General features: G+C 44.8%; 1 protein-coding gene across 3 annotated transcripts in view; it reads left to right on the top strand.

Moving 5' to 3' along the window:
- The first annotated feature begins 232 nt into the window (after positions 1 to 232).
- The window catches only part of FLNB (filamin B), a 92,949-nt gene continuing 79,571 nt past the window's right edge, over positions 233 to 13,610 (top strand). For all 3 annotated transcript variants that reach the window (XM_050958492.1, XM_050958491.1, XM_050958490.1), the window contains exon 1: positions 233 to 650. In XM_050958492.1, the coding sequence (XP_050814449.1) occupies positions 359 to 650 (292 nt within the window). In that variant the 5' untranslated portion in view covers positions 233 to 358. The remainder of the gene's footprint in view (positions 651 to 13,610) is intronic.

Here is a 13,610-nt window from a genome sequence, read left to right as displayed (position 1 = left end):
GTCTGGCTAGGAGCACATACAGGTGAGTCCCAGTGGCGGGCGGTGAACCCAGACCCTGCCTGGGTAAGGCTGCTAACGCCGCTGCTCCTTTGCCCGCAGGTTTCCTTGCGTGCGCTTGGCACTGAGCTCGCCGCCGCCTAGCAGCAGGGAGCGCGCCCGGGCGGAGTCTGCTCGCGCATCGCCGGAGAAGGCGGGGCGGCAGCCCAGCATGGACGGCGCGCAGGCGCGGGGCCAGGGGGCTCGCGGCAGAGGCTGGAGCAGCAGCAGCAGCCCGCGGAGCCAGACGCTACAGTTTCGGCGGCTCGAGCAGCAGCAGCAGCAGTCCGCGGGCCGCAGCGAGGCGGAGCAGCAGGCAGACATGCCGGTGACCGAGAAGGACCTGGCGGAGGACGCGCCCTGGAAGCGGATCCAGCAGAACACGTTCACCCGCTGGTGCAACGAGCACCTCCGCTGCGTGAACAAGCGCATCGGCAACCTGCAGAGCGACCTGAGCGACGGGCTGCGGCTCATCGCGCTGCTGGAGGTGCTGAGCCAGAAGCACATGTACCGCAAGTACCACCAGCGCCCCACTTTCCGCCAGATGCAGCTGGAGAACGTCTCGGTGGCGCTCGAGTTCCTGGAGCGGGAGAGCATCAAGCTGGTCTCCATCGGTGAGTGCGGGCGGGGGAGGGAGCCGTGCCCCGGGCCAGGCGCGCCTGAGCGCGGCGAGGGGACAAGCCGGCCTCTGTGGCTGCCGCGGGCTGGGCTGGCGGGTCGGTCAGGGGCGCGGGGTGTGTCCCTCGCCCTAGCCGGGCGGCGGCTCGCGCTGCTCTTGGGCCGCTCGCTCCTGCTGCGGGCTGGAGCCGGGGCGTTCCCGGCCAGAAGCGAACAGGGCTGTCGTCTGAGCTCCGGGCTGCCGCAGGCCTCCGGCCACCCACCCGAGACCACCCTGGGGTGCGGGAGGGTGCTGGGAGCGTCCTCCTTCTGGGGCTGCACGGTGCTGGAGGTGACCCTGGGCAGGGGAAGGGCTCCTGCCTGGGGAGCCTGTGCGGGGGTGTGGAGGTGGCTGGGTGGGGCCCTAAGGAGGAGCCCAGTTGCCACTCCCAAGGCAGGTGTGTTTGGCTCTGCGGGCGGTGGTTGCTAAACCAGCTCATCTGGCTGCTTTTTCCTAGTACTGACTAGAGACAGCTCCCAAGGCAGGGGACCTTTGCCAGGGTCTCTAACACATCTGCGGTGTGGCTCTCGGTGTGGGGGAGTGCTGGCTAACTCCCAGGGTGCTCTGACACACTTGTACTGCCTTACATGACTCTCTGAGACTTCAACTCCAACTTTGCCTACTCTCAGGCCTCCGGCCTGCTCGGAGGTTGGCTAGGCCTATTCCCTTCATAGGGGAAGTAAAACCTGCCTTCTTCAGGAAGACAGGACTTGCTGTGCTGCCTCTCTCCTGGCAGGTAGAGCCACACTCTCTCAGCTGCTGTGATTTGAGTGCTTTGCAGGGGTTATGCTGATTCTACTGAAAACAAGCTAAGGCCATCACTGATCTTTCATTTGCTTGCAATAGACTGACTGGAGAAATACAACAGAGCAGACCTTGTGAAGTCAAAGCAGATGTGAGCAAAGGAACAGCTCTTCTTGAGTTGGGACTATAGCTTGGCTGGTACACTCGCCTCTATACTGAAGGGTGCCTGCATAGGCAGTGTTGCTCGAGACTTGGGTTTGTGTGTGGCATTTACACTAAGGTGCCATACTGAGCAGCCTCTGCCATGCTCCATTCTCGAGCTTGATAGATGCTCCAGATGCCAAAGTTGATTAGGCCTTAGCCTGTGGTCACACTCCAGATGACATGGTTGTGGGCATGAAGTGCCTAATGGTTTCCTTGCAGTTCAACACAAGAATGGTCTAACCCCATATGGCCAATGGTCCATCTAGCCCAGTGTCCTGTCTTCTGACAATGGCTGGTACCAGGTGCTTCAGAGGGAATTATATAAAAAAGCCATCATCAGTGAGCCATCCCTAGTCATCCACTACTAGCTTCTGGCAATCTGAGGCTAAGGACTCCCAAAGCATGGGGTTGCATCCCTGACCATTTTGGCTAATAGCCGCTCCATGAAGTTATCTAATTTGTTTTGAACGGTTATAGTTTTGGCCTTCTCCACATAGTCAGCTTTTGGAACTCCTTGCCAGGGGGTGTTGTGAAGTACTTAAGTTTTGAACTTTCTGCCTATTAATTTAATTGGGTAAACTCCTGGTTCTTATGTAAAGGTGTAAATAACATTGCCCTATTCACCTTCTCCACATCATTCATGGTTTTATAGACTTCTCATTCTGTCTTACCACCAAACTGACAAGTCCAATTTTTTAATTTCTCCCATTATGGAAGCTGTTCCTTCTCTTTACCACTTCAAAGTCTAATCTTTTTTTTGAGATGGGGTGACCAGAACATGGGATATATAGTATTCAGGATGTGAACATACATAGGTTTATGTAGTGGCATTTTTCTGTTTCTTTCCTAATTGTTGCTAACATTGTTTGCTCAATGTGCAGTCAGAAAAGCTAACGTTTTCATTATCCACAATGACTCAATATCTTTCCTGGGTGGTAACAGGTAACTTGCATACAAAGTGATTGGATCTGTCGTTGGGATTGTTTTGCATTTATCAACACTGAATTTTATCTGCTATTTTATTGTCCATACACCAAGTTTTGAGATCTCTTATAACTCTTTGTAAGTCCAAAGCAGACTGCAAAATTACTCACCTCACTGTTTATCCCTTTTTTCCAAAGTGCATATATATTCAACAGCACTGATCCCAGTAGATATGTTTGGAACCCTGCTATTTACCTCTCTTAATTCTGAAAAATGACCATTTATTCCTACCTTTTATTTCATGACATTCAACTAGTTACTGATCCATGAGAGGACCTTTCCTCTATCCTATGTCTGCTTACCTGGCTTAAGAGCCTTTGGTGAGGGACCATGACCTTAGTGTCAGAGGCTTTCCAGAAGGACTAGCCACTGGATCACCCTTGGCTGTATGTGTTGACTCTGGAATTCTGGTAGATTGGCAAGGCATGATTTCTCTTACAAAAGCTGCAGTGCTTCCCCCAACAAATGGTGCTCAGCTATGTGTCTGAAAAATCTGTTCTTATAGTTTCAATCAGTTTGCCTGGTTCTGAAATTAAGCTTACTGGCCTGTAACTGCCAGGATCACCTCTGGAGACTAGAGGGGCAGGAGTTCAAGATTAATTCTGTGGTCAATAGAATTGACCAACCAGTGATCATAAGGTTAAGTTTTATGAACTGTTCACACCTTGAAAGATAGGTCTGTCTTACCCTTGTGAACTATGGGTAGAGGACTCCTGTCTTGTGGTGGTGGTCTGCCTGAAGGAGGGCAGAGTCTGAAAAAGAGGGAAGGGACTGAGGGGGCAGGGATGAGGGAGGGAACTCACTGAGCCTATTCTAAAGAGAAGGAAATGCCTCTAAGTGAAGAATATTACGAAGGAGAAATAGGTGAAAGTTGCTGGTTGACTACTCCTTCCCTTCATTATAGAGCTTAATCTTCTGAAATACTCATAATTCTTTCTGGGGTATAGCTCGAATCCTTCAAACTTGGCCTAAAGCACATTTTTTTCTTAAACCTCTTACTGATGAGCTGTGCTTGGTGTTTAACTGCTCTAGGTTAGCCAGCAATGCTTGGGGTGATCCTTCACTAGGAACAAAGGTGACTTAAATGCAAGTTCTAATGAATTAATCCTAAAGAGAACCATTTGCTTTCAGATGAGTTAGTAGGTTGAGCTAAAAGCTTTGTCACATGAAAGCAGCAAACTGCCTTTGTCTTCTCTAGGATTTTAACTTGGCATTTTTCCCACAGTGAAGACAAGGTCTTGAATCTCACTAAATGGACAACATTGCCTCAAAAGTAATCAAACAAGATAATCTAAAATATGAGGCTGACGCTTTATGACCAACATAAATTCCTCAACTGAACTAACTTTGAAGTCTCAATTGCCTATTGTGTGGTAGTGATACTTCACTATCTTAGTGGTAAATGAACATTGGGAAAACTTCACTTTGCTAGATATGGCGTGGTTGTTCCGAAAGTTGAGTCTAATATGCTGTTTTATTTAAAAGGCTTCATAGTTGTATGTGTTTATAGGAAACCTTCTTCTGAATAAGACTCATGAATGTAATGAACTCCATAACAAGGAACACAATGATAAGACAAAGGAAGAAGCAAGATTAATTACATGGGAGCTAGCATACACATTTGGTGACTCTAAAATTCTACAGCTTGCTTTAATTAGCATCATGCTTGAGTGACTAGATGGTCTAATATATAGATTATACTGATGAAATCTGCATAGGATCTCAATTTGTTGGCATGCAACTAAAACATAACCCTTTAAGCAAGAGTATAATACCCATGTCATAAGTGACTTCCAAATGGATAACAGTTCAGGCTTAGTCACAATTACTGGTTTCCAGATGTGAGTGTATTCATATGCCTATAATCCTGCTGAAGATGGATTAATCTAAAAATCCCCCCACCCTGCTCTAGCTTCAGTGAACTGTGGGTGACATAGGATGAGTAAGGCATCTTGCACAAGGTAAATGCTCTTATACATTCCCTCTCAAGGGAGCAAGGAAATCTAGCTTCAGTATAGAAGAGACTTGACCTTTAAATATCAGACTCTTGAGCTTATGCAGAGTTTGGACTCCATGTTCTTAACATGGAAGGTCCGTAGAACTAAAAATGCATGTTAAAACTGGGCTGTATAGTGCCCTTATTCTAAACTACTAGATTTCATATAATTATAGAAAAATACTCAGTCTTATGCCTGGTTGCATTTTTAATTGGAAACAAAGTATTTTTATTTGGCACCACAGCTTTAATACTTTGCAGACCTACATAGCCTACTAGGTAGGGGAAATGATTAAAGAATCTATTAATTATTCACTCATGAGTTTCTGGTAATTGTGCAAACATAGCTGATGCTTGAACTTCACTTGTTGAGAGAGCATCATTCCATGCTACTTTCCAGTGGCTGAGGGTTAAGAAACTTTACTGCAAACTGAGTTTATTTTGGCAACCAGCCTCCTCTAAAACTAAGCAAGCTGTGTCCCTTTTGTTTTGTAGATGTATTCCCTACCCTATCAATATTATACTTATGTTTTTGTCCACAGGAGCTCCCTTGAGAAACATGCTAGCTTGGAGCAGCAGTGCTCCAGTGTACTGACTAGTCTGCTCAGGCTCAGTTTTCATGTCTCCTCCTTACTGATGGAGCACTGTGCTGCAGCAACACAATCCATACTAAGTTCTACCATTGTAGAGCAGGGGTGGCCAACCTGTGGCTCTGGAGCCACGTGCAGCTCTTCAGACATAATATGTGGCTTCTTGTATAGGCACAGACTCTGGGGTTGGAGCTACAGATGCCAGCTTTCTAAAGTGCAGGAGTTGGGGGGAGGGGGAGATGCTCACTGCTCAACCCCTGGCTCTGCCACAGGCCCCGCCCCACTCCACCTCTCCAGCCTCCTGCATGCCACAACAGCTGATGGGGAGGTGCTGATTGGCAGGGCTGCTGGTGGGCAGGAGGCACTGGGAGCTGATGTGGAGGCTGCTGACATAGTACTGTGGCTCTTTGGCAATATACACTATAAATTCTGGCCCCTTCTCACCATCAGGTTGGCCACCGCAATGTAGAACATCATATGGGGGATAAAGTCCCCATTCCTGTCACTGTTCTACAGCTTAATATTCTTAATAGATGAGACAAGGAAGCGCATGCATTGAGTTCAGAAAATGAACCTGGGCTATGGACCCTCAATCCATTTACCTGAACTTCATGGTCCATCTCCTTAAAATAGTCTTCAAGCCAGATCTTGCTTGTATAGAAGTGCTGCTGAACATTCTACCCTAGCTAAACTCAGCAACTTTGATTGCATCTCTCCTGAAGAGAAGAACGCTCCAAGTAGGCATTGTGAGCTCAAAAGCAACTGAGCTGACAGAAGCATAATGTTTCTTCTAGACAAATGGTAGCCAACAAACTAATACCTATTAACTGAAATCAGTTTTTACCTCAAGTGTCAACCTACTAGTTGCATTCCTGCACTAAAGTGAAACCAGCACTGGGCAAACATTGGCCTTAAGGTGCGAGCCCAGATCTATCTAAATAGATTTCTTTAGGAAGTCTAATGCTAGGCTCTAAAGCACAGAGCTTGCAGAAATTAGATTGAGCTACTCAGGAAAACTACTGTGATAGCTGCTACAAGCTGATCTCTGCCTGAAGATACTTCACCAAATCTTTTTGACTAAACATTTATCAGGGGGAGTATGACATTTGTCTTCCAGACGACTCTTAGAATGTCAGCTATTGTATTGCTTATGATGTGCTGGTTCAGATATTGTGCCTCAGCAACACTATGGCTGTGTTGCCTTCTCAAATGCATGAGGTCACTTGTTTTGCTTAGAGTGCAAGCTTAAAGTTTTAGGTGCATTTTGGTATGTATTGGAGGTAGAAATTAAAGACTGTTGGAGTAGTCAAGGGTGCATTGACTGGTATGGATAACGTGATGAAGAGTTTCTCAAGGTTGCAGGAGGATACAACCTTAGTGGCAGTTAATGTTTTGGGCAATGTGTGCTATGCAGATGCATGCAGTTGTCCTGGGTGGCAATTACAAAATGCTGCATAGCAGGAACAAAGAGGGATTTAACACAAGGCTTGATGAGACTGGTTAGATTTCTTCATCTATGGGACCCAGAACAGCATTAAAACAAAAGCTTGAGCAAAAGTGTCTTGTGGGGCAGTCTGCTGGGACTGAGGTTGTCAGTAATGACTGTAGGAAGCCTTAACAGCACAACAATAGTGACACCTCAAGTTTAGGAGAGGGGAAAACTCCATAAGTGAATTCCAGTCATCAAATTTAGTTCCACTTAACAGGTTACACTAAATCTGGCACAACTTGGCATCAAGTTGCCAGGATTAGTGACGGTTACAGCATTAAACTTTCTGACAGACTGTGTAGACCACTGAAACTTGGGCTTTGTCTCATTGCCTAAAAAGGGAGTCCCAATCATAGGGTTCACCAGCCCAGTACGAAATCTTACTGGAGACAAGGTACTGTAGCTTAGCTGAGAGGCATAGTTGCCTCATAGTGTAAAGTACAAGGAGGTGGCCTCCCAAGACTTTACAGTGACTTCTTTACTGAATAGGGTTTTTACAGTGAAGACACAGGCCTGGTGAAACTAAGCAACTACAGTTTGGTAACACTGAGTACTCTACAGCTACTGCCCTAAGCATTCTGTAGCTAAAGCTTCCCATATCTCCTTGTCACCAGACTTCAACCCTAACCTGAAAGGGCCACTAAAGTTGGAGGCATGTGAACCTTAATGGCCTATTAAAACCAGTAAATAGTCTTGGTGCAAACCCCCCCAGACCAGCTTCATAAATATTTCTTACCCCAACATATAATATATGCACTGAACAAGCACCCATGTGCCATAGTGGTGGTTCCTGTAGCACAGGACTGGCTGGGATCAGCTCCCTGCTTCCCATGCTGAGCTGCATGGAGTCACATACCACCCACTCAAACTAGGCATGGCTGGCTCCCCATCATGACAAAGTGTAGCTGGACCAAACACAAGCAGCTCTGTGACCCTGTGCACCAGGGTGCAGTGCCTGGAGCAGGGAGCTAAGCCCGACCAGAATTGCAGGAGCTACTACTGCAGGATTAGTGAGGGGCAAGACACTTTTTTTGACCCAATTTTGGGTCATGTCCCATGGGTTGAGAAACCCTGTTTTTAGTCTGTCCATGTCATCCTCTCCCTTGGCTAACAAGGGTCCTTGTGAAAGATCGTTTCCTACAAGGAAACAGATTGCACAGTGGCTCTTCTCCCTTCACCATCAACTGACAGTCAATGACAACCTCTATTTGCTCAGTCTTGTGTGTCCACCTGGTCTTGATGCACTCATCCTCAGTTGTTAATCATTTCAGACTTGTATGTTTTACATTCTATTGCTTGTCTCGGGAAACTATTTTCCCATCCAAAATGGACTGCACAAAGGTATGCCATAGCTGGTACCACATCCTATGGAAACTACTCTGAAGTACACTGCTAGCTTGGGATCTAAGGAACTCAAACCGTGGGAGGGAGAATCTCTGCTACTTGACCCACAAATGAAGCAGACACAGTGAACACGTGGGAATTTGATTTAGCTTGTGTATTTGTAGTATTATGGAGTCTTGTTAGCCATAACTTAATAGCCATGCACTTGTGTTGGAGAACATGTCAATCACATGCATGTGACTGCTTCCCGCTATATGGTTACCTGTGACTTTTCAGTTTGATGGTGGGTCTACAGAAATGCCATTGATGCACTGATAACAAGGCCCCTCAAATCTGAGTTGCTTTAAGATACTTGAACAGAACAATGAGTAGACTTGTGTAATTGAGCTCCAGACAGAAGAGACCCGATAACATACATCTGGGCTAGTAGCTAGAGTTCAGTGCCAGTAGACCTAGAATAAATGTCAGTGGCTATTGCATCCACAGGGTTAAACTCACTGTACCCATGACTCCTGGTAGGATAACCAGAAAATGAAACATTTAAAGACCCCTCTTGGACACAAGGAGAAGAGTAAGACTTTTCAGCTTGTCTCCTGAGTGGTGCCCATATCATTTCCTTGGGATGGGCTACCACCAGTGGGGAAAACTGGGACAGCAGACAAAATGCTTATATTGCTTGTATGTCTTCAAGTATAGCCATAGCTAGCCATGCATTAGGTAAAAATGGGGATGAGTCCCTGCTGCTTCGTATCCTCTTCCTATAAACACAGGTGGTTAGACTTCTTCAGGACAGAGTATCTGTTGGTGCAAAGCCAAATGTGGGATCTTGTTACATTATGCTACAAGATGTTTCAAATCTTTATAGAAAAAAAAGCTGTCTAGCTGAGCTTCACTTACTGGCTTGGAGGACTGCTCTCTTCCAGCATAGAAGGAGCTGAGCTCCTCTTTCCTCTCTGCTTGAGACCATGGGGATCTGCAGCGCTTTCCTAGGAGCGGTGTCTTGGGCTGAAAGCTGTGACGAGACCCTCACCAAGGAGAGTTCACGTGTAGGGCCCCATTACTCTAAGCCTGCAAATGTGAAGTGAATCATGACACTAAAGAGTTTTCATGTACATAAAGCTTAAAGGAAACATCTTGCAACAGGCTTGTCTAACCTGTTCTTAAACCTCCAGTGACATTCCCCAGCTTCCCTAGGAAACAACTTCTCCCTAACTACTGAAGACAGTATACATAGTAATGGGCTTAAATTGCAGCAAGGGGGCTTAGGTTAGACATTAGGAAAAACTTCGTCGCTGTAAGGGCAGCTAAGGACAAGAATGACTTGTCATCCTTCTCATTGTAACAACCTTTTAATGTACTTGAAGACTTATGTCCCACCTTGGTCTTCTATTCTTTTTTCTCATGTTTTCTAGACCTCAAATTTTGTTGCTCTCCATTATATCCATCTTTACCAAAGTGATGTGCCCAGAGCTGGACACAGTACTCCAGTTTTGAGGCCTGATAAATAGTGGAAGAATTACTTCTTGCTTACAATACTCCTGCTAATAAAACTCAATGTTTGCTTATTTGCAACACTATTACCCTGACTCATTTAGTGTGATCCACTATAATTCCCAGGGCCTCTTCTGCTGAACCTTTTCTTCCTAGTTAGGGAATAGTTTCCCATTTTGTATTTGTGCAATTGATTTTGTTCCAAAATATAGTGCTTTGCATGTGATATTAGTGAATTTTCACTTCATCTTGTAACACAGTGCTTAGACTAGGTCAGCATGCAAATCTTGCTTCAGCTTAGTCTCACATGAAGTCTAATGGCTGCCATCAACTAAGAACTTGCTTCATAATACTAATCCTAGAGTTGCAGTTTTAAATGAGACAAGACTGGCAGCTGTGCTAGAGTAAGTCTCTCAAGCCTTGCTTGTATTGTTAGGCTTTAATATGGGGACTTTTATAATATCTAAAGTTGGCTGTTCCACAATCAAAAATGGAGGACACTTCTCCAGTCTTCCTGGCTTCTTACAAGCAAGAGCAATTCCTCAAATCTACTACACAAACATCTTGACATTACCCCTATGGCTTAATATACTTGAGTCAGATTTTTGTATCTGACACTAAGTCTGGAAGCAAGATTTCTAGTGGCTGGCTGTGCAATGCATGGACAGCAAATAGCTGTCATAGCCTAAAGTACTGTAAACTTTGACACCAAGGTCAACTACTTAGACTTGGAGAATTGTTGCTGTTTCTCAACCTCTCTCATACTAAACACATAGGAATCTCCTCTGAGTTCCTGCATTATAAGAAAATTAATCTCTGCTGGCCAATATTTCTGATTTGACCTCAGCTAACTAGTAAGCATACATATGCAGTACATAATGAAGACTAACATGCTAGTTACTTAAATGCAGAAGTTGTTCATCTTGGCCAACTTATGCATTCCAATATTGACTCCCAATAGTCACACATGCACAAGTACTTTTTCTAAATCTCCTAACTTGCTTTGGGAATGCAGATGTCATCTTATTAGCAGACAAATTTTTACTTGGTAAAATGTATAGTACTAAACTTTGAGGGGTCCTGACCACTTTTTTGAACAGCCCAGCAGGTGTAGACTAGTACAAAGCTGATGCAGAGACTTTCTTACCATAACCCTACCTTTTAGGGATCAAATTCTAACAATCCTATTGTAGGGCTCCAGGTAAATGACATAGCAGTTGAGGAAACCATTAAGATACAATGCAGTCCCACTTCAGTATTGTCTTTAAAAAGGATTTGATACACCTGGGGGAATTAAAGAATATTTAAACAGTAACCCTTTAGCCAATTCCTTATTCCTCCTCAGTCTTCTAGGGGTGGTAAAGGAAGCCAGGTAACCTTCCTACATATGCCTGATCTGAATTTGCTATGGGCGGGCCTACAGTACAAACTTGCAGTGACACTGCTGTCACATCTGGTGAAGACTCTCTTTAAGATAGTTCTCCCATTGGCTTAACTCCATGAGACTAGCTATGTCAGTGGGAGAAGCTCTCCCACTGACAGCACTATTTACATGGGGAGGGGGGTTATGGTTGGCATAAGTCACTCAGGTGATTTTTCATACCCGTGAGTGACATATGTAATCTAGACCAAACATAAGCATCCAGCAGCTCCTAATGGGAAGGAACTGATTTCTGTATAGAGCACTAGATTAAAACATCAAGCAGGGTTAGTGATTAGAAACCATAAACTCATGCCCTGAAGTAATTTCTTTGAGGAACCACTTCGCTACCCAAGGAACTGCAAAGCTAAAACAATGTTTGCTGCTTAACTTTATGGATCAGTGGACGTGGCAACAGGTTGGAGTGATTAAATCAAGCAGGAAATTGACCTGTACTCAACTCTTTAAGAATTGACTTCATTCTACTTTTTGCTAACCAGAGGGATACACTTGCACTTAGGTTTTAAATTCACCTTGCTACATTGCTCCAGGGGTGTGAAATTCACATCCCTGAGAGCTAGTGAGGCTGGCCTAATGCCTGGTATATACTTGGCCAGGTGGAAGAATTCTTCCATCTCAACTTAAACTTCTGGCTGCTATTAAGCTTCATGGGTTGGTGACTGGCATTCAGTTACATTGCACAAACAGGACTTAGTTTCTTTTAGTCTAAATGTATTGGATTCTAAACTTGTAATATCAGCTCTGAGCTAAGAGGTGAAAACATTAAAAGTTATATCTTACATTTAATGCTTTAAGACTTAAACTATAGTGAACAGAACTGTTTGGTCACCATGTCCTTCAAGATTTGAGAACTGCTGGTTCTCATTCTGACATGTAGTTGGCAGTGGAAAATTTGTTTTCTCTACTTTGAATGAAGAGGCCATTAAACTTGAATAATCAGAAATGACAAATATGCATGCTACTGTTTAAAGGCTGGCTTAGTGCTTAACACTTCAGACTCTCTGGTTCCAGGTGCTTACCCAATGACTTACAGCAGCTCAGTAGTTGGACTTTGCTGAGGTTTTATTTATATTTGTTTAAAAAAATTATAGTTCAGGCCTTAATACAGGCTGTCAATTCAAGACTTAATTTTAAATACTAAAGTTTTTCTACATACATTGTTTAACCAGCCAGGGTGTCAGTCCTTCAGGAACTCTTGACAGTTGATATCCTGGTGCACATATGGGCTACCAAGGTTTCACTGCAGTTATGACACTCTGAACCATGGAGCTTCTGAGGGAAGCAGTGGAACTCTAATTGTGTACTGAAGGCAGGGGGCAGGCTGGCTATCCCAGGTAACTAGCTTTCCCTAATTTGCCACTTTCCTTTAGAAGTAGAACTAGGAAGCAAAAGCAGCTGGCTTATCCCTAGGCTTCTGGGGACCTTTGCTGTAGCTGAACAAGCTGTCACTCTGACATCTAACGGTTGTGGTTTCTGTTGCTCCAAGGACGTTACCAGCTGCCTTTCAGCTGCATGCTGATTAGAAGAGTGTGCCATTTAGATTCTGCTGTCTGTAGGAACTAACAGCTCTAGCTGTTTCTAGATGTCTGCTGTGTACTGGAAACTCAGACAAGTAGAGCTCCTGTTGCCATGGGTGGATTACTTCTTAAAAACCACTTCCTGTCACGCCCTTTGTCATTGAATAAACTGACTCAGTTGTGCCAAGAATGCACTGATAAGCTGCATTCCAGCATACACCTCCTGTGAACAAATAGAACAAATTGGTCTAGGGCTGTAACTTTCTTGAGCTATATTGGGTAGCAGCTTCTAACTGGCAACTGTGCCACCGTATTAGTGGCATACTATTATGGACTGCATGTGTATGGGGTGGGGTGTTGGTGTTTTCACCACAGGCTGTCAGAACAGCTTCCAGCTTTCACATTGCAGTTAAAAACCCAAGATGTTTTGTTGAACCTGGGTGGAGTGGGGACACTTTATTTAACTTTGATATGCTATTTACGTAGTTGACAATGAAGCCACCCTCTTTGCTAATTTGTGACTAACATGTTTACACTCCACTTTCATATATACTGATTTAGGTAGATAAGGGTTCAATTAATTACCTGTCTTAACAGTGACTGAGGTTCAAATATCAGTCATCTTAAAGGTGACCTCTTGTGCCATGCATGTATGGCACAAGCACTGACATTAGCAGCTTAACTTTAAGACTTCCAAATTTAAACTAAGGTAGAGGATGACCTACTGCCAGAGGATGACCTACTGCCAGTGAAGCTGGGGCAGGATATGCTGAAGGAAATGTCTACACTGCAGTTAGACCTCTGTGGCTGGCCTGTGCCTGCCAACTAAGGAAAAGGGGCTATTTAATTGAGGTGTAGACATTTGAGCTCAGGCTAGTGCCTGGATTATGGGACCCTCCCCCTGCACAGGGTCCCAGAGCTCAGGCTGGAGCCTGAGCCCAAACACTTTCCATGTAATTAAACATTCCTTTAGCCTAAACCCAAGTGACCTAGCCCTAGTTTTTAATTACACTGTAGATATACCTGGAGTGGCACAGGGTATAGTATCTTAAGCCTTGCTGTTTGTACTCTAAAACCCATCTCAAGAGCCCTGTTCAGACCACTTCAGATTAACCA

Source organism: Gopherus flavomarginatus, chromosome 6, assembly GCF_025201925.1.
Source record: "Gopherus flavomarginatus isolate rGopFla2 chromosome 6, rGopFla2.mat.asm, whole genome shotgun sequence".
Classification (NCBI taxonomy): domain Eukaryota; kingdom Metazoa; phylum Chordata; order Testudines; family Testudinidae; genus Gopherus; species Gopherus flavomarginatus.
The sequence above is the reverse complement of the archived record's forward strand: the minus strand, read 5'-3'. Positions and strand labels throughout refer to the sequence as shown.